The 22077-nt window shown below is 37.0% G+C and overlaps 2 protein-coding genes across 2 annotated transcripts; one reads left to right on the top strand and one right to left on the bottom strand.

The window, feature by feature from the left end:
- Nucleotides 1-886: 886 nt before the first annotated feature.
- LOC100376920 (von Willebrand factor-like) lies at nt 887-5679 on the top strand. Its single transcript, XM_002733488.3, has 8 exons — nt 887-1044; nt 2237-2258; nt 2503-2637; nt 2733-2871; nt 3643-3710; nt 4612-4850; nt 4959-5251; nt 5435-5679. Exons 1-8 carry the CDS (start codon nt 916-918, stop codon nt 5442-5444), a joined length of 1035 nt encoding a protein of 344 aa, XP_002733534.2. The 5' UTR covers nt 887-915; the 3' UTR covers nt 5445-5679.
- Nucleotides 5680-13560: 7881 nt separating this feature from the next.
- Nucleotides 13561-19653, bottom strand: LOC100377073 (cationic amino acid transporter 4-like). Its single transcript, XM_006814903.3, has 5 exons — nt 19595-19653; nt 18483-18525; nt 16612-18219; nt 15322-15430; nt 13561-14673 (listed from the first exon to the last, which is right to left on the bottom strand). Exons 3-5 carry the CDS (start codon nt 18202-18204, stop codon nt 14510-14512), a joined length of 1866 nt encoding a protein of 621 aa, XP_006814966.2. The 5' UTR covers nt 18205-18219; nt 18483-18525; nt 19595-19653; the 3' UTR covers nt 13561-14509.
- Nucleotides 19654-22077: the final 2424 nt, after the last annotated feature.

Below are 22077 nucleotides of genomic sequence, written 5' to 3' on the forward strand. Positions count from 1 at the left end.
AGTCCTTCAGTAGACATTTTTAAATCCAGACTGAAAACGCACTTATTTAAATGTGCTTTTAATATTTGACTGATTGTTTATTGTATCAGCGCCTTTGATCTTCATATGTTGGAATTGTTGCGCTTAATTAAATAAAGTTATTATTATTATTATTATTCTCCCACTTTTGAATCTGAATAAATAAATTGTAGCAGTGGAACATACGCGCATGTACGAGTGTTGTTTAATATCATACCACACAATGCCGAATAACTCTTTTGTTCAACGATTATGAATGAAAACAAAAACAAAAAAGCTTCACGTGATTCGTATCCAGTGTTTGATAGTACATTATGTATTTTTCAAACCATATCTTAATAACTAATAGTGGGTAGAGTTTTAGAAAGTGGGAAAGATACATTTCTCCTGAAACATGTCAGTACTAACTCTCAAAAATTCAGAAAAAATAAAAACTTTTCATTCTCATTTCACTGCTTATAATATGGGTTGACCCAGGCTGGAGAGAATTGGTGATAATTGACTGTAGCAGGCTGAGGATCGGCTACAAATTAATCTAGATTATGTGCTTGCTTGGTTACTGCCGTGCCAAACTTTTAAGGTATTTAAAGCGACTGAAAGTAGAAGCAATGAAACATTTTAATTCTATTCAATACGGCGAATATTAAATTATCATTGACGTGAATAGCACCAAAGACACATATGATAAATATACACGTTTAACGTGATGAGCGGCGACTCATATACTATCACTGCTCAACGCGGCAAAAAAAGTAATTGCGCATGCGTGGATTAATATATGTATGTGTGATATTGGCCAATAACAATGCTCCCAAATGTTGGGATTAAAGAAAATATACACATCAGCGGAAAAAATACCTTTATAATCACGACAGATTGTTACAAAATAACAGTTGGATGAGTCCTACGAAACTAGCAAATTCATATAGAATTTTTCTGCCGAAATCGAAGTATTGTGAAGAAATGATGTTACGGTTACTGGTGATTCTTGCAGTTGCAGGCGCTACGCTAGCATCCCCAAAGGAGGTAGGTTTAGCCAATTATTTAGCACAATGGTTTGTCCACGTTCTTAGGTTGACACATTGATTGCATCACGAGTCCATACGACTTTTCTGTGGATATCGTTTACTCGTGGCTGTTTGACGTTTATTCGTATAAATGCTGCCTCCCGTACATAGTATTAGTATTAATACTATCAGTAGGTTTCTCATTAGTTTCGTTCACGACTTGTAATTATTCAGTAGTAAAAATGTAATAAAAACAATTTATTTAAACCCCGGCACAGTAGATACAGAGATCATTTGATATTTTAAACCATACCTATCAGTTTTGAAAGAATTAAGTTATTCAAAATGTATCAACGGCAAACGAGGTCATTTGGTAGCTGACATCAAATCTCTCTGGTGAAATGGAGTAATTACTTCGCGTTAAGCTTTCAGTATTGCAATCCCGGGGCGTCAAATAACCACGGAGAAATTTGACAATTTGAGTATATTTCACAAGCAAATTTTGGTCAAACTGACGATACACTGATTTCACACGGAAATAATGTATTTTTACTCATGAATTATGCAGATTTAGTAAACAGTCAACATGCCCCGTAAAAAAGGACGCGTCGTTGAGGTACTGTTTTCGATATATACCCCATGCTGTGAAAACGTATACGCACTTCGTCAGTGTTGTGTCACAAATTTTAAGGAATAATCTTGCTCTGATTTTGCACTATGAACAGTACTCACAGTTGTTGGTTACTTTAGCCAGTATATTGAATTATAGATCAGAAACATGCGTATTATAGTGTCGGGTACAAGTCATTACTTCAACTATTCAGATCATTGCTAAATTCAGGCCGAGAAAAAAATTATCTCTGTTTCTCATTTCCGCGCGCATCATTTTGAACTATGCGCCTCAAAGGTTTTTTTTTTCCTTATAAAGCATTCCAAAATGCGCTTGTACTCGCACTTATCGCAAATTTCCCCTATTTTAGCTCATTTAGCTCGGCGCCTCATTTTAAAATTTCCGTGAAACGAGAAACAGAGAAATTTTTTTCCTGGCCTAAACTGAATACAGCATATTTTTACGATGTATTTGCTCACTCTCAGATATTCTATTTTAAAGCGAATAGCCACTGACTAAGAACACACGTAACCTAATAACATGTTACGATCGAACACAACCTATTACTACATAATGTGTTTGTTTATCTATCTATTTACAGAGGCTGGTGAAAAAACAAGCAGGTATGTATATATTAGGTCACTAAGGCATTGTGGGTAATATGGACTAATTTTCTTCATCAGAAATTCCCCATTGGCATGTTATATATATATATTTATATTTGATTACAGATAAACCTATATATTTTTACTTCATGAGCAACTGTCAATTTTACCGATTACTAAAAAAATGTTCGATCTTCAAATCACTATTTTAGTTTAGTATTTATCTACTTAGTTTTCTAATGTTATTGATTTCTATATTCAGCATCGAAATATAAAGTTATACGTGGCAGCATGAACTGGCGTGAGGCACAGACTGCATGTGAGGACATTGGTTACTCCCTTGCAGAGATCCGCTCTAAAGAGGATACATATGAAGCTAAACAATTTCACGATGAAGGTACGTAATGCAACGAACGTAGGGACGTTGGAATGTGTTAAAATGTGTCGACAATTAACACGTTTAACACGCGATTGTGTTTCATTTCTCACCAGATATTTTGTGGATTGGCATAACGGATATATCTCACGAAGGAACTTTCACATATTGGAGAGGTGATGCTGCCCTAACGTACTTAAACTGGGCTCCTGGGGAGCCAAACAATTTGGATGACGAAGACTGTGTACATTTATGGTAACTGAATTCAGTTTTACTTTTTTAATTTGAGATTAGCAATCTTTGGAATGTTGAGACAAGAATAACAAAAATGCGTGTAATATTATTGATGTAATTTCTGTAAATCGCGCCATCTAGTGCCGAAGCTTTATGTTCACGTAGTGGGCGAGAAACGAGCCGTTAAATATGCGGATATTGTTGTCGATTGTCCCAGCGCGGCGTGCCATGCGAACAGCAAGTAGGACGCAGATAACCCGTTTGTATTCAGGTCCAAAGCAACGTGACTATGTGAAGTAAAACATATATACCACTTTCATTCAGTCTTCCAGCATAAACTTTGTACTTGAGATGATTTCAGCATTTGGCGCTATTTTGTATTTTATACTCGCTCAAATTTTGGGAGAAAAACCCTGCCCTATTTATAAGGTGGCAACGTGCGTAAGCGCCAACGTCGGGTAACCGACTGAACAAAATACTGAGAACATGATAGCTCCATGGATAGACCAAGCAGAAAGACAGGGTCATTTCCAGCGTTCTTCCATCTGTGTTTTAGTGGTAATGACACTAGTACTGCTGATGGAGTCCAGTCAGCGTTATCGTTTTGATCTGTATTCATTCATCAATGAAAGTTATATATTCTAAATGACGAACGACTACATAACCAATCACAGTAGTCGATTTGAATGGCATTGCTTTCACATGTTAAGGTGATTTTCACGCCACAGAAGTGCTTTGTCACTAGAGGGCGTGGTTTATAGAAATGACGTTTTAAATAAATCTCTTTAACAGGGCTGACGGTACCTGGAATGACCATGATTGCGTAACCACCAAGGGAGATGCACTGTGTGAACATTTCGGTGAGTAAGAGGCTATAGCTAAATGTATACATTGTACGTTTGTTAAATGTTTCTATTATACAAACATGCTTATTGTTTCCACCTGATTGTTTCAGCGTTCAGTGCGAAGTACAGCCTTCACGTTGAATTATGCGTGTCATTTTTCGTCATCCACTATAAAAAACTGTAGTGTTTTATAGACCAATCAATTTTAATGGATCAATCAATCAATGGCCGCCGAAATCTCGTTCTCTTTAGTCACCGGGTTTTGTTTTCCACGTAGCAATGACCACATAAGTAAGAGAAACATATGACACTCCCTGATTACCGACAGACGCGATGTAATCCATTTGAGCAAATATAAAAAGTCAAAAAACAAAACAAAGAACAGGCAACCTTGGATTAAGCATGGAAGGTACTAACGTTAGTACCTTCCATGGATTAAGTCAGTTGAAATATCCAATATTTCGTCAATATCTAAAAACATCTCGAATGAGATGTATCATTTTACGCCAACGTCATAACCTTTTGGGCGAGAACTACAGAAATATTCGTTAATGTTCTCGTGTTATTGTATTACGTTTGACCCCTTGACCTCATCATCTGATCAATGAAAACAGAAACCAAACAATCGCAGGTCATTTTCTACACTAAAACTAAACCTTTTCATTCAGCAATAATGGTAAATGTATCACTGAAGGCGAGAGGTTTGTCATCTGTGCATGCGCTGGAATTGAATTCCCAGCGATGATAACAACACACGCTAAGAACGCAAAGACTCATGGGTAGACGCTTGTTTGTAAACAATGGCACGCTATGGCCACCTAACGCATGCTTAGGTGATGACTCCCCCGCTTTAATGTAAATTCCAGTACTTATAACCACACAGTATTTATCTACGTATATGTATATAATATTACAGATGCGGATATACACGGAGATCCTCACATGACGACATTCGATGGGCATGCATACACATTTCAAGGAACATGCTGGTACACTATGTTCAAAGACTGTTCTCCGAATCCTGGTTTCGAAGTCACTACTAAATTTGAACCTAGAGAAGATAGTACTCCTGAACAAGTCAGAACGAGAATTGTTTCTTTCAACGTTACCGTTGGAGATCAATACGCAATTGTCGATGGACTTGATATTGTTACTGTAAGTTTTCGATCCTTTTCCGTAGTTTAAAATCATATTAAATTTCAAATCGTTGGATGGGCTTCAGAGCAATTTATATAAACTGATACAATATGTACTTTCATACAGGGACGAACTCATGGACAGTTGACGGCAGCAAAAGCGATACATATTGAGGAAGAAGAAAAGAAGATCAGACTGCACTTCTCTTTAAAAGATACGACATTTACTCTGGACTGGACTCTGAGAAAGCATATATTGAGCGCATCGTTCACTGGTTCCGATTACCATGGTAAACTCTGTGGCCTGATGGGTAATGCTGATGGAGACCCGCTTAATGACTTTCAAAAACCAGATGGTAGTGTTTTAAATCACGTTGACGTTGCTGATTTTGGGGACAGCTGGAAAATAAAGAGCAAAAAGTAAGTTACCTGTAATTATATAGTGTATTAAATATCAATAGTTTTTCTGACGCCTTCCCCATATTGTTACATTTGTGGATTGCAAGATACACAACTTTTCCATGAACAAAATTAAACACAGACAAAAAGAGGGCTATTGTTTTTTTTCCACATTGATAATTCTTATTTTTGTTCTTATTACAGGTGTGACTGAGATGTTATCCTGGAAACAATATATTTGTTTTAGGCCATCATCAACTACTCAAGTTCTTCAGAAGTATTAAGATTACATTACATGACAGTTAAAGGATTAATTTCATGTGAGGGGTTAAGGATTAAATCTTGACGGTTATGGTAAAGGTTAATGTAGTTAAAGGTATTATATCGTAAAATTAATTGTATTAAAATGTAGTTGCTGGTTACTTCAATAAAAATTAGCCAAATAGGAATAGTAGTAGTATTTGATTGTACTTAGTATGCACTTCTTTAGATCTAGTTAAGTCTTTCTCGAACCAAGTCAGTAAAATCAATATTAATATTAGCTTTCAAGACGTTAGATTATTATAGAAGACGTGACGCGCTACGTTGGGAGGTGTGATGAGGATTCTATGTATCTATTTTAGACAACCTGGCCTCTGTTTCGAGGCACTCTCTTATATGGAGTGGGCACTAAGTCTATACAGAAGAATAAAGATCTCTGGGCACAATAAAACATTACGAGTGCTGTTATTCTCACAATACCTTCACCATGAGTCCAAGGGATGCGAAGATCGCTATAACTGCAAATCTATCGATATTTCTAGGTTAATCGGACGTTGGGTTATCTCTACCTGGGATTACCTCTTGTTGATTACAAACCCTATTGATTACAGTAGTGCAAGTGTGAAGTAAAGTTGTTTTAACATGTCCTTCTCTGCCTGGCTGGGGAAAACAGCTATTCGCATGAAAAGACGCCATTTTGGGTACACCACCTGTCATGTGATCATCAACACATGTGAAAACAAGCAGGGACCGGACTAACCCTGCGTACAGTGCTGTGTGTACGGGGCCCGGGGGGCAATACATATAACTTGCCTAATGGGGACGTGCCCCTGAAATGGGTCTCGTTTTTTCGATTTTAGGTATAAGTATCGGTTTTATTTCTGGTCAAGATAGGCATAAATATCGGTAATATTTTCTTCGATTTGGTATACTTATGGGTCCATGTATGAGCGAATATCTCCACCTCAGATCCACATATACATCTACCCGGCAATCAATAATAAATAAATCAATATACAATGCAACTGTTGGCTTACATGTGATTATATTGGAGATGCTCTTATAATAGAGCAAATACGGTAACCGTTTTATAGTTTGGAATAAACAGTGATGACAGAAATGATACTTTAGTATAAATATGGGTATAGATTTTGCCACTATCCAGGTATAAAAATGGTCACACTTTTGAGCACTGAGGGGCACCTCCCCACCCAGCTATGTATCAACTTCCCCCGAGGTACGGGGACGCGTTCGGTTGATATATGTCCCCCACCACAGCTCTGCGTACCTCCACAGACAAAGTCCGGAAGCGCACCGGAGTTGGAGCGCAAGTTAAAAATAAGTAGTTTCCCAGGCGAAATCGACTGAAATGACGATATAGTTGTCCGTAACAACCATTAATTATCTGAAACTGAAATGTCTTATAAAAAAAAGACTAGTAAAGACGGAAACATTGTAAACACGTAGGTACCGAGGAATCAAACGCCGCCATTTTTATTTCATTCACAATTGGATTCCGAACTGGGAGTGCTGGATATATGTGTTAATCGGTCATCGTTTTTGGTACCTGGGCATGCTATTTCATTAAAACGTTATATTTTTCAAAGTCCCGGATTTTGTCCATGGAAGTACACAGTGCTGTGGTGGGGGACATCTATCAACCGAACGCGTCCCCGTACACATAGCATTGTACGCATGGCTATATAGGACCGGACTTAACATCAACTGACTCAATGGGTGAACCTATTCTTGTGGGTAACAATCTTTGAGCCCCAAAGTCACCAAATCGTTCAGCTCAACCCCAGGTGTCAACCTATAGGGTGACATCCGTACCTCTCAAAGGGCAATCGAATGGATGGTGAAATACCAAGCCTACGACTGACCACAGTCGTTCTGCTTCCATCGTAGTAGAACACAGATGAAAGTAAGAAACGTAAGTAAGTGATGGCTCCCTTGACCAGCAAAGATACTTTGTTATGTCTGTGTTCTATGACTAAGGGTGAAAGTATGGCAAAAACTAAGCCGCACATAAGCATATAGAAAATGCTATGTGAATGTGTGGAGGGGCGTTAGGAACGATCGTAAGTTCAAATCCAAAGCACAAAACTCTTCCACTTGTTTGTAAAGTTAGAAGGATTCAAACCGGCTTTATAATGCTTGATAATGGCACGAAGATTTTGATACTCCCGCGTACCCCTCCTCAAATTAAAAGGAGAGCGTAGCCGCGTCTTGCAAATGGCTCCCAAACAGTGTACAATGACGCCTTTCCCATACAGTTAGCATTTGTGGCCCCGGGCGGTTATGCCGTTACTACCCCCATGTGCGTTCCAAATTTAGCGGGAAAGGGCGGTGTTTTTCACCTTCTAAAGCAGGCCCGCGCGGGAGGTAAATATATATACAAAATGAGATTGAAATTAAATTAAAACGAAATTAAATTAAGTTAAAATGAAATCAATTTAAAAATTAAATACATTTTGAAGATTAAAATAAAATAAAAGCAAAGTAAAATGAAATTCATTTCGAAAATAATATTAAAAGCAAATTCAAAATAAAATTCATTTCGAAAAAAAAAGTAAAAACAGAGTCAAAATGAAATGTATTTTAAAAATACAAGTTGAAGCAAATTGAGATGAAATTCATTTAAAAAAAAATAAAAGCAAAATCATCGCAAAAGCCAATCATTGCGAAGCTGCTCGTGATAAATTATGAAATGTAATATGTAGGAAAGAACGATCCATTTCAAAAAACGCATTGATTTTTCAATATCGGTAATTAAAGAAATAAAAATCTGACGTGCGAAACAAAATCTGATTTGATATCCTGATGGGGGAAATTATGTACACTGCTTACAGTTTTTGGAATATGTTTCTGGCTTATAGTGTTTTTTTTTTTTTTTTTTCTTCTTTACATAATTTTATTTCATTTAATTACATATAATTACAGTAAACATTAATTAGGCCATACCGATTTAATTTTATGGATGACATCCACGCGCGCATTAGTTTTCGCCTGTTCTCAAATAAAAAAAAAAAAAAAAAACTTCGACAACGAGTCTCCACAGGTCGGTTTTCTGTCCGGAACTTGCCGACTTATATTATCGCAAAACACTGGCTTGTCGTAAAACTCGTTTTGAACCACCTCAAAACGTGTCAATTTTGTCGTAAATGATCTTCTGCGCATGCGATTTGTGTTGCCGGTAATTCCAACATGGCGACCACGCCACCAAAATACGTGAGCATAAAAGTTTAGAGGAAAAACTGAGGGATTGTTGTAGACTGGTACGCAATTGACGTCGGCCAGGGAGATGTGACGTTAACACAGCTATACGAGAGATTGGTAGCGGTAAGCGAGTTTCGCCCAGACAACATATTGTCCAGAGTGGCTGTCCAGCGATGCAACTATGAGAGAAATGGGAGAGAAGTGGAGGTGTATGGTGGCCTAGGGGTGTGATAGCTGAGAAGGAAGAAAAGACCTGTTGTTGAAGAGATCGATGTGTGGGGTGTAGAGGAGTGCAAGAGATCTTTTTTTTATACTTGAGGTTGAGATCCCTAGACATGAGACACTAGACATACTTGCAGGGTTAACATGTAGGGCTTCATTTTACCTGACAACACAGTTAAAGCTAACCCCAACTGTGGAGAGAGGAGAAAGCAAGGACATTTCTGTATCATTGCGATGTTTTGTTAGTTATTGTCATAAAGTAGTGATATGTACATTCCGCCTTGACTTGTACTGAATATGGTGTTCATGCTGTACCTTGAATGCAGTGTTTCTGACTGAAGATACTTCATCATGACTACATGTACTAGAGCTTGTCTGAAATGGTTATCTGTGACAGTAATGCAGTAATGTGCCTCATACAAATAAAGACTTCTTTTTGTTTTTTTGATACACTGTGTTCTGTGTTTCAATTTGTAATACCAGCTTCGCAGTCCTGTGGTTTTAGCAGGATTTTTTTTTAGGCAGGATTTTTTTTTCGCATTAGTTTTGGGGTCTCCAGAGGATGTCATCCATAAAATTAAATCAGTGTGGCCTTACATAATACAAAACGACAAAGACAAGCAAACAAGAGTAACAGAAATAAAACAAAACAAGATAATTGCTAATTCATTGAAATCAAAAAAATGTACACACTATCAGAGATAATAGACCACTTCCGTAAATGTAATTCCAATTTGTTTTTAGATATAGCTATATGTTTTTCAATCTCGCATGCTTCAGTTACCACCTTATGAAAATATACATCACTCGGTATACTCTTACTTATTATACAATTATAAATATATTGCTTCCCTAAAAGTACCAAATAATTCGCCAACACTGAAAAGTCAGTACAGCCTAAAATTATCTGCCTGAGGGAAAGAGCATCTGGACCCAAAGATGTTTTTAAATACATCACTAAAGGCAAACCAAAATTTCTTTGTATATTTACAATAATAAAAAAGATGGTAAGTAGTTTCCGTTTCCTGATGACAGAACGAACAATTCGGACTACTAACCTTTGATGATTTCATTTTAAAAAGATCATAATTAGTAAACAGAATTTTATGTAGTAACTTAAATTGAAATTCTCTTGATTTCGTGTCGATTGCTGTCCTAAATGGTAAAACGTAATATTTAGACATTGCAGCAAAGTTGAGTTTAAAATCTTTTATAAAATACTTTGAACTATTTGGATGAATAGTCTTTGCACGAAGAAAGTTATTTTTTATACAATTTTTACTAAGCACAGATGCCAGTATATTCTTACCATCAATACAAATATTTGGCACTGAATCGTACGAAAACCTTCGGATAGGTTAGGAAACATGTGACCAAGCTTCCCTCGTGTTTTTTGTAATTGCATTAAAAACACAACTCACAAGATATATTTCAAGTCTGGTTAGGGTATGTTTAGCAGATAAGACAGCAATACTAACGGGTGTGTTATTTGGAAATAAATCACCAATGCAACTGATACCCTTATTGGCAATTGTAGGGAAAAACACAGATTTGTTATCAATTAGGATATCCTTGTTGTTCCAAATTATATGATGTGATATTTGATTTTTAATATCTAAATTTTGAAGAGTAGACCAAGTTACCAAGGCTTCACGATAAAATTCGGACAGGTTGATTTTCAAATATTCAAGTCCGTAGTTACAACTAAATATTAAGTTGCCTCCAACAGGCTTTAACGTTTTTAAGAATAATTTTTTCCATGCATGGGTCACTGAAGGGTCAAAGTACCTTTTCAACCACATTATACGAAATGTACCATACATTGTAAAGATACCAGGGGCTTTCAAACCACCTTCTCCTATGTCTGCAATCAAAACATTGCGGGCCACCCGGTCATGACCTTGCCGATTAAAATTGAAACACTTTCTATTTACCTCAAGTAAAACTTTCTTTGGTACAGAGACCATTCACATAAGATACACAAACTTTGATATAGCAAAGCTCTTCACAATCTGTATTCTACCAATTAAAGTTAAGTTTCTTTGCTTCCACAGATTCAAGGTTAACTGTAAATTTTCCATTGGCTTGGCGTAATTTATAGTGTTGTGTTTTTGAATGTTTTCTATTGATTGTTACGAGAGACATAAACTGAGCAGCATGTGTTATCGCGTTCATTAGAACGAGGTTACAGTGTATTTGTTTCTCAAATCTACACAGACACTTAATTACGATATGTTAATTACATACTTTTAATATGTTTTGAATTTATCATGAAATGTGTGCCATATTCATATTGCATAAATTGTACTATTGTGATATTCAAGTAAAAAAGTAAAACAATAAAATTCATATTCGTAAAAATTTATTTTAAATAAAAAAGTATAATTTAAAATCGATTAACGAAATTACATTTCTATGTATGAATATGTATGAATTGGCTGGTTTATTACAATAAATATAATTGCGTGTCATTCTATGTTTATATTATTTGCACAAAGCATTACATTGGCAATATCTTGTGCGTACGTGCGTAAACACAGTCCATCAACACCGTGTTGAGGAACTGTGGTGTACTTTACTAAATTACAATAACGGTGAAATAACACGATTTGATCCATCGACGTAACTCATACAAGATACAATCGATTCATTAATGACATCCACCCAAGAAGTGATGACACAATCGATTCATTAATGACATCCACCCAAGAAGTGATGACACAATCGATTCATTAATGACATCCACCCAAGAAGTGATGACACAATCGATTCATTAATGACATCCACCCAAGAAGTGATGACACAATCGATTCATTAATGACATCCACCCAAGAAATGATGACACAATCGATTCATTAATAACATCCACCCAAGAAGTGATAACACAATTTACGAAGCAAGAAAGATCAAGCTGTACATCAATTTGATCAATGAAATGTATGTAGTTGTCGGTAGAGGGAGCTATTCACATATCCAGCTGATACGTTGTCCAACAGAGGATTCGCGTAGCACAGCAAGACTCTGGGAAGCGCATGATGGCGCCCTAATAAAAGTATTTTTAGAATATAGAAATGTGCCATAATCACAAACCGAGAAAGTTCACATATTTGAATCAAAGTTAACGTAATAACGTTAAGGCGGGGGAGTCGCACCTACACATGCGTAAGATGGCCATAGCGTGTCATTGTTTACAAATAAGCGTTTACCCATGAGCCTTTGCGTTTTTAGTGTGTGTTATCGTCGCTTGGGACTCAATTCCCACGCGTGCGCAGGTGAAGACCCTCCCGCTTTAACGTTGTTCTGTACAAGTTTGACCGTCATTTACAATTGCATTACAATTTCCAATTTCATCTGCTATCATTAATTTAAAAATTGAACTAAACCTCAACAATGAGGTTATTAAGCGATTATGGTTTATTATAAACCTGGCCGCCATCAGTTAAACTCAACTCTGGCAAATATAAAATAATTGAATGTCGAATTTGTAGTAGAACAAATTTTAACTTTTTAATTTTTAACAAATTTAAAACAAATTTTAACTGAATATGAAAAATTGGTAAAACATGTTAGAAATATTAAGTCCCAAATCACGTGTACACTATTTGGAACTCGTTTGGCCGCCGTTTACCACGGTTTTATTGTATTCTATATTTCTGTTTACATGCTAATACAATAATACTACAAGGCATAATACTATAAGTGTTTTGAAACCACGAAGGTGATTTAGCAGGAGGCATGTAAGAAGTGGCACATTGAGGACAGTTTTTGCGAAGACTGTGAAATTCTGGGATGTTGATAGTGCACAGCGAAACCAGAAAATTGTTCTGGTTCAAGCGAACAATTGAACTACATTGGTAACTTGTTGGGTTGCTGAGGGATCACGTGGTTGTTCAATTTATCGTTTTCATGTGACACATTTATGTCGCTATTTCGATGGGTGATTTATTTCAGTCTGCGATTTACGATTATTATTATAACTTTTGGTATAAACTTATTTCCTCATATGATTTGCTGGTGTTGGTTAGTTTAGCTGAGTATATAAATGTTACGTAATTTAACGAGATGTCAGTGAACCACGTTTACCGGTGGGTTTATGGAATTTTGCAAGTGCAGGTTGGAATGACTGGTAATCGGGTTCGCATTGTGATGCAAAACACCTTGAAAATTTTCGGTGTGAAGTCAGGCAGTTTTCTACCAGTTGTTTAGGAGCGAGCATCTCGTGCAATTCTCGTCGTGGTATTTTGGCAAACAATTTGCAATGCGGTTCAGGCTTTGAATTGATAGGAGTCCGACTGAGTTAACTTCGCTGAATTATCATTGCCAGGCATACAGAGTAGAGATCTGCCAAATTAGACTTATTCGAGGGACTTGGAATTGACACCCTGTGACGAAAGACATGAGCAAGTCGCCAGCATGACATTTGAACCGTAAGTTGAGATTTTTGGATAAGCTTAAACAATATACTCATTTATTTGATTGTGTAGTGAACGGGCGTAAACTTTCAATGTTAGTGCATCCAATTATTAGCACTGTAATTGTGTTGAGAACGGCGAGTATTATGGAAGCCAAGCTTGATGTCCCCTTTTCCAATCAGTTGAAAAGAAATATTAAAAAATTAAACACAGCTCTTTCATCTTTAATTTTATTATTAATATTAAATATTAACTACAAATAGCGCCCTCTTTGGGCGACCGTTACTATGAGATATGGCTGACACAAAGACTGATCGCAGAGTGGAAATCGTTTTGAGCTGTAGTTGTCCATCACTGCAAAATGTTTTTCAGTGATTTCACTATATTCTAGATGACGAGCGACTACATTACCAAACATAGTTGTCGGTTTGAGCAGTATTGCTCTTACTCATCCTCGGGGGCGGACATCCGGGCATTTTCACCGCCTGGCAACCCGCGGCGGTGAAAGCAAAGGCCCAAAACTCGCAGAAAACGGTACTTTGGGATGATTGATGAGTCTCCTCTGAACAGTGTAATAAGATTAGCCTTACGTGTGTAACATATATAAATTTGGTTGTTCAGGATTACTTCAAAGTTGAGTTTGTGTTGTGTTCTCGAATTTTCACCGGCTCGACCGGCGTTCCACAGCAGCGCGCACAGAGCCCATAGAAATGCATGTACAGTGGTGTGCGTCTTAGCATGGAACTATAGTTCCATGGTCTTAGCAACTTGGAACGTCTGGTGACGTAGCTCCGCCCCCGAGGATAAGCGTCATGTTGACATCAATGGAATAATCCGTCCCTAGTGTTATAGTAGTTCAAATTGAACAGAAGTATATTACGTCGGCATTGGCGATTGCTTGAACAGTAATATAGAATATGCTAATTAAATATGCAGAAGCAGATTCACAAATTATGTCACCAGATTTATTCAAGTGAATCTCTGTTGGTTTCAGTAACCCGCATAATTCTAGTATCACACCCTTCCATCCAGACAATAAATTACGTCATTAAATTGACAGGTTCTGTAACCCTTGATACTACATCCAATCCGATCACACGATTGTTGATGTCAAAAAAATAATTCTGGATGAGTATTAACTCTAATGATGTCTCATTTTTCTCCTTCAATCGCCCTCGTCTTTGTCCAAAAAACTATCAGTTTCACTTTTTAAAATACCATCATCACTTCCATTTTGGTTTTGCATTATTGGTTTTATTGAATCGTCTTCTTCGTACTTGTGAGCTTCTTTGCTGTGTCGTATACTGTATGAAAAGTACACAATCATGCCTGAAAAATCAAAATGAATAAAATGACGTAATGCATCAGTATTACCAATGTCAATCCTGTAAAAAAATGTTTCACTGCCAACGCCAGGTCTTAAAGCGGGAGGGTCGTCACCTGCGCACGCACGTGAGTCCCAAGCGATGATAACAACACTCGCTAAAAACGCAAAGGCTCATGGGTAGACGCTTGTTTGTAAACAATTACACGCTATGGCCATCTGACGCATGCGCAGGTGACGTCTCCCCCGCTTTAATTATCCGTCAATGTATCATTTCTGTTACACTTAGTCTAGTAATCACAGGAGCCATAAATGTGCTGACTTGCCGACATAGCTTTCGTTTTGCGTTATTTTGTATTGCATTACAATGGTCCTGTCTGGCAATGGTGAAAAATCCTTTCACGATTCATGTTTCCATGGCAACCGAATTTAAATTGCTCTAAAATATGATCGATTGAATCTTATCTCAAGTGTAATCCACACTTAACAATTTCACGAAAGTCCGTCTACAATTTTGTTAGTTGCTGCGCTCAGAGCAGACCTCCCCGGCTTTCTAATATTGCTGTGAGGTCAATGTATTCATTTTGAATATGATGACAAATAAAACCGATGTAATTGGTGTAGTTGTGTACATACATAATGGTAATTCTTACCCAATGCAATCCATACACCAAATCGTGTCCACGTGACGTAAGAAAGCTGTACCGTCAGATATACGTTGATGAAAATACTGAGAACTGGTAAATATGGAACCATTGGTACCTTACAAACCCAAAAAAATGTAAAATCTGATCAAGTTATCGTTTCATTTGTATTGTATCTCAATAAAAGCTTGTAACGTATGATAGACCAACAGCTTTGCGTCCTATGGTTATATACTGTGGTTACTGGTTGTAAAACCAGTAAATAAAGTTTAGTCGAATTTATTCGATAGTTGTCGCTATGTGTTTCCATAACAACAACAAATATGTTGCCGTATAGTTGTTTGTTTAATATCATATGCAAAATTCAATGGGTTGCTTAATAAACTGTGATATTGCATACACTCTAATCTAGTTAAGTAATTTTTGTCAAATGATAGTTTGCATTCTTTCTGAAAACATGAAAATAGTTCCTGGTATGAATTGTAATAACTATCGAACACATTACTCTGTTAACAGTGGTCTGATTTATCACGATTTGGCATATCACATGATTTGAAATGATAGACTTACATACATAAATACATTTAACAGCATGTTTATCAGTCCCCCTAGCATAGTGGACTTCTTTAACAAAATTCATAATGTTTCGATCTATAGTCGTCCATACTGTGTTTTTTAGATATTGTAAATTTAATGAAGAACATCATCACGATCAAGCAGTTGTTAAATTGAACGAAATTGCTTAGGTTACACGTATACCTCATTGTGACGTCACAGGAGCATTTTATCAATAAGGTCGCGGTTTATATAGAAAATACCATTTCAACTATGTACTGGTACGAACGTTAATTATATAAACACTAATATATTGTCTGTTTCCAACAGAACCGTTTCATTTTTTCAGTTATACCAACAAGTGAAAATGTAAAGAAAATGGAATCTACCCTTTTCGGTTTGTGAACTCTATGTACTCTAGTTTCTACTGCTGAGTGAAACAGTCAGATGGGATCGAACCCATAGTCTCCTTGGTGCTAATCACAGTCAGCTGGCCCACACGTGATAATAAAATAAATACGATATTTACTATATGGGGCCGCCATCTTGAATGCAGCATAAATCAAATAAGAGACAAGTTGTGAAACGCGTTTTTCAGATACCCACAAATCAGGACAAAAATACCAATCTTTCACTAACTAATTGCTAACTGTACTACGCCCAGGGCCAATGTTTTTTTTTTAAACTGTAGGTACAATATTTGCACACACGAAAAAAGAGTTGACAATTTGATATTTGTCTTACCTTAAAAGTGGGTATATCGTTGTCGTGGTTATGTATGCATATACCACTGAATGATAAGAGCACAACCAATCCAAACACAACTGTGCATATAATGGCCCATGCCTCTACGCTCTTTAATGAACCTGCGCCATATGTGATAACTGCGGCCAGGGCGAACATGAACAACGTCATTATTACTATGTTAAACGCAGGAACACTTCCAGGTTTAAACTTTGTTAAGAAATGCAGGAACCGGAAGTGCGTTTTCAAGCTACCAATATCTGACGATTTGTGAAGCTGTTCTTCTTTTGCGCATAGAGGCACGTTTTCATCTGATTCATCACTACCTTCATCGCAATTAATTTGGTTTTCTTGTGTCTCACTTCGCGGTCGGTACCGCAGTATGAGAAGGTTAATTGCAACCATGGTGTAAGATGTAAGAGTGCCAATAGATAGAAATTCCACCAAAGCTTCTAAGGAAAACAACACTGCGAGAAAACCTGCCAATGCTCCAGAAACTATTGTCCCTACTACTGGAACTTTGGTATTTGGATGAATTTTAGCGAATACGTCAAAAAGTAAACCATCGCTAGCCATTGCGAATAAAATACGAGGAAGTGTGAACATTGTTCCAAGCAATGTAGTGGTCATTCCAAAAAGTGCACCAACACCTACGATATATTGCGCCCAGGGAAGACCATTTTGAAAGAACGCATCCGGAAATGCGGCTTCCGGTTCTATAGCAGTGTATGGTATCATTAATGTCAGTGTTACAGACATACCTACGTTAGCCACCAACGTGACTACTAGAGACACCACTGTCGCCACAGGTATGCTAAGACCTGGGTTCTCAATTTCCTCTGCAGACGATGCAATCACGTCAAAACCCACGTACGCAAAAAAACACACTGCAGCTCCCCTAAAAATGCCAGAAAATCCACCAGGAGCAAAACCGCCATAATCCTTCCAATTACTAATATCCGCGAAGTAAAGACCAACGCATATAACAAACAGTAAGACACAAAGATTTAGAGATGCAAACAAGGAATTGAATTTTGAAGAAACTGCAGCACCCAGTGACACACATACGGTTATCAATATGATCAACAATAAAGCAAACAAATCAGGAAACTCTGCCAGGGGAAACTCCAAAGTTTTAACTGCTATATACTCAATAGTAAAGTTCCGAATTCTGAATCCAATTAGTTGGTCAAAATATCCACTCCAAGCTCGCGCAATTGCAGCACCGCCAGCAAGGTAATCCAACGTCATGTTCCATCCGATCATGAACGCAATAAATTCACCCAAAGTCACGTACGTGTAAATGTATGCCGACCCTGCCTTGGGAACTTTGGTGCCTAATTCCGCAAAATTGAGTGCAGCTAGGAAAGACGCGGCCCCCGCGATTAAGAAGGAAACAACTACAGCTGGTCCGGCGATGTTCTTGGCAACTGTTCCAGTGAGGACATATACACCCGCGCCGATCATTCCGCCAATGCCCAGTAATGTCAGATCCAAGGTAGAAAGGCATCTTTTCAAGCGAGTTCCCATCAGATTGGCATCAACAGTCTTCCGGCGCAGAAGCTTATCTGGCAGATCAGAACACCCGGCCATGATTGAACTGGTCCGCTGTAGATAAATAGAAATCCAAATGTTTCCTTGAAATGTTATTTTTTCTTATGGTGTATTCTATAATCCTAACAAAATATCCAATCGTATTATATTCGACAACATGGCAGTAATAACATTGACGGGAATGTGAGCTATTTCGACCTTAGTTAAATGAAGTACATATATTCATCATGTGTAATATTTATATATCCTGTTTGTTCAGATGGAACTCAAACACTCAAAGCACCACGAGTATGGCGTTTTTCCTATGGTACACTTACCTAATGTTCGTATGGGTCCGATACCAATTATGGCTTACCAGGACTGTGAGATGAAATGGCGACAGTTATTTCATTAAAATATGTAAGTGGGCGTTCAAAATGGATTCAGTGTACTTTCTAGTGTGATTAATTCTTCGCTAAAAATAACTGAGGTGAATAATGTTGGAATGGACTATTCTGGTGACAATGTTCAATTTATTGATTTCTACCTGATTGTGAAACATAAGCCAAATTTGTAATTTATCCAATTTTACTCGAGGATCTGATCCCCGACAATACACGATTTCATGCAACCGGTAACACATCGAAGGTTTGTCTGAATACAATTGTAGAATAAGCCTCTTAGGACGTCACTAGGTAGTACCATATCATTGTGTCTATAATTTATTATGCAGTACAACGGGTATTTTAGATCTGTCTTAATTCTTCAGTTGAAAAATAATATTACATACTAGAAACATTTGGGTGGATTTACATAGTGAGTGTTGTTCAGATTTGAGTAACTTGCACGAGAGTATGCAGCTCACATGTCGATTTTCTGCAATGCAATATCATCATAATCTGTACACTAAATTATTACATTGTGGTTTCATTTCTAAATGACTAGAACAGTCGTTCAAAGCATACTTCTGGATCACAAGCCTTTAGAAGTGATTCCGATTAAGCCAGCATATAGTTAAACGAGTTCGCGGAATGTTGCTGAAACTACAGAGACATTAATATGCAAACCTAAGTAAACAAAAGCGCTTAACCAATACTTTAAGATGTGCTTATGGTTCACGGATAGATAACAGGGAGTTAAAATAACTTCAGTGAAATTTTAATTTAAAAAATATTATCTTTTTTTACCCATCCCTCCACTTTCATCACATAATCATTTGTTTCCATGTAACCATCGTCTAATATCAACAGTTAGTTTGATGTTTGTTATAGTTTTGCCTTGAATACATTATATAACTTGCATGTGTCATATCTCACGCAACTGTACATGGTAACATAATATTACAGACTGTAGTGACAGACGTTTTTTATATTGTTTAACCAATCACTATTTTCTAAGCCATTTACAAAAATCTGCTGAGAACTGAGAACATATGAAATGGACAACTTACATGTAAATATGAATTCCAAAGTGTGCCCTTTCCACATCTGTCTGGTAGTGTGCGCGACTAGTTTATAACTAAACAAAATAATCTCATATTTTTATTTTGTGTACCTGTAGAATTCCATACACAAATTCTAAATATGGGTATTCAAAAAACGCCCGGATGTATATAATATGACAGCAAGCAAGAAAGATTGGTTTGCAGCTAAAAAGATTCTGAACTATGTGTCCGTGATTATGTTAAAAGTTACTCATGAAATCCCTCTTGTTAACAAAATTAAATACACGTTAATACCAAATATTAAACTTTAAAAAAATAGATTTCTGATAATTAGATATGAACATAATTAGCGATATCATCACTACCTAACACTGTGCATAATTAATGTGATAACATAACAAGTAATATTTTATCAAATTTCTTCATCCATGCATAAGATACAGTGAAAAGTAAATACAAATTAATGTTTAATGTATTTCTAGATACGCAGATAATTAATTAGATCACACGACCAGCTATAAGTTTATCCAGTATTATCCACGTGTAATATATGTCTGCTAATTAGATATGTATATAAATAATGAGGTCACATGACCACCTAATAGTTTATCAAAATCTTGTTGTGCATATGCACAATAGCCAGTTTGGACTAAATGTGCATCTATAATAGATTTCTGGGATTTATTTATTCACAACATCAGTGAGGTCATACAATATGTTAACACTTTATCCAAGACATAATCAAAGCAAAGAATGTCCATTCATTAGTGAATGAATATCTGAAATATATCTATGGGAAATAATTATGCACATATTTAATAGACCACATGACCAGCTAATACTTTGCCCATAACTCGATAAGTGAACAATATCCATTTTGAGGTAATTTGCATCTGGAATACATCTCTCAAAATTTGATATGCACATAATTAATTAGGTCACATAGTTGTGCATATATTATATGTATAGAATTGGATATAAATGAGGCTCTTTATATGAAGAGCTCAGTTTATTGAAATATATTCATGAGCGCAATGTCTAGTTAGTAGTGAGAGTGAAACTGTAACAGGTTTGTGAGCATACATGAGACCATGTGATCAGTTAATATGACACATCTTTGAGTATTAGATGTGTGCATAATTAAGGAGGTCATGTGACTAACGGTCACAAGCACAATATAGAGTTAGTAAATGCTTACGTGTAATAGAAGACAAAATTATTCAAACAAATATTAAAGGGCGGCAGTCGTCGTGCCGCGTCCTGTTCGATATGGGACTCATAGCGACGTATACAACGCGTGTAAAATACATTGTTTATTTTACATGAAATTCCAACACGCGCTGCGCGACGACCACAACCCTTCAAAGTCATCACGCTTTGTATTCGCATGGAAAACATGGAGAAGAAAATCGTTGCTGGTCAAATTCAGAAAAAAGGGTGTACATATGACACATTAGTTTTATAATTCTTCTCAATTTAATAATGCAACGGGTGAAAGATATTTGCGTACACCAAAATCCCGCACCTGGTAGGCAATTGCCGATATATGAAAACGCCATACACGGTACGCTTTTGATGTGTAGCCACGAGACGGAGAAGGGCGATGTAGTTGGACTATTCCATTGCGTTTGCTGTGTGAGAACAAATTTAGTACGAACATAAAACTGGGAACTTGAATGAATATTAACACAAAAATTGATAAATGTAATTAAATTTCGTTTATTGGTAGCTTGTTGATATTTGATGTTGTCATTAAGCTTACATTAATAATATTAGCGCTGTGTCACGTTCTATATTTGGATGTCCTATTGCCTGTTTGCCAGAAACTCATCGCCCAGTCAATCTGTCTCTGGAATCTGTTACTTTTAGTTACCGTCACCGTATACTAGTTTCAAATATCTTTCAGAGCTCGTGTTTTGTTACGATATTCTGAATATAATGCACCATGCGCACCGATAGAAAATGTTTCAGTTCGCAAACTGAATGTTTCAAGTTTCCGTCAAGAGTGATAATAAACTAAATACGATATTTACTATATGGGCCGCCATCTTTTCAGCTCGGCAGCCAATCAGCGACGGCCTTACAGTCAGATGACAATTTAGGTTTCCAAATCCCCAAGGAAAGTGTTCCATGTTCTTTAATTATGTGATCGTATGCAAGGGAATTTTTCCACACAAAAACGCCGAATTCGGCCGAATTTTGTTATCGGTTAGCTTAATATAACCTCAACGGATCGCATTTTTGTGAAAAATTGGTATTTTTGTCCAGATTTGTAGGAATCTAAAAAACGCGTTTCACAACTTGTGCCTTATTCATTGACACGCAGATCGCCGCAAACCAACCGATCTGACACATACCGCGCGTGGAACTATGGGAAAAGTGGTCGGAACTATTTCCACTTTGTGTCAACACAGGTGGCGCTATTCGGTTGATTTGCGGCGATCTGCGTGTCAATGCAATATTGAGAAAAATTAGACCTTTGACCACCC

This window comes from Saccoglossus kowalevskii, chromosome 12 (genome assembly GCF_978046115.1).
Source record: "Saccoglossus kowalevskii chromosome 12, keSacKowa6.1, whole genome shotgun sequence".
In the NCBI taxonomy this organism is placed as follows: Eukaryota; Metazoa; Hemichordata; class Enteropneusta; family Harrimaniidae; genus Saccoglossus; species Saccoglossus kowalevskii.

Bases quoted from the DNA above. Each gene is read 5' to 3' on its own strand.
- LOC100376920 (XM_002733488.3), top strand. From the start codon at position 916: ATGAGTCCTACGAAACTAGCAAATTCATATAGAATTTTTCTGCCGAAA. The intron at 1,045-2,236 runs GTAGGTTTAGCC...ATCTATTTACAG, and splicing joins CGCTAGCATCCCCAAAGGAG to AGGCTGGTGAAAAAACAAGC. The intron at 2,872-3,642 runs GTAACTGAATTC...TCTCTTTAACAG, and splicing joins GAAGACTGTGTACATTTATG to GGCTGACGGTACCTGGAATG.
- LOC100377073 (XM_006814903.3), bottom strand. From the start codon at position 18,204: ATGGCCGGGTGTTCTGATCTGCCAGATAAGCTTCTGCGCCGGAAGACT. The intron at 15,431-16,611 runs GTAAGACAAATA...TGGGTTTGTAAG, and splicing joins ACGATATACCCACTTTTAAG to GTACCAATGGTTCCATATTT. The intron at 14,674-15,321 runs GTAAGAATTACC...TTGATTTTTCAG, and splicing joins TGGTGTATGGATTGCATTGG to GCATGATTGTGTACTTTTCA.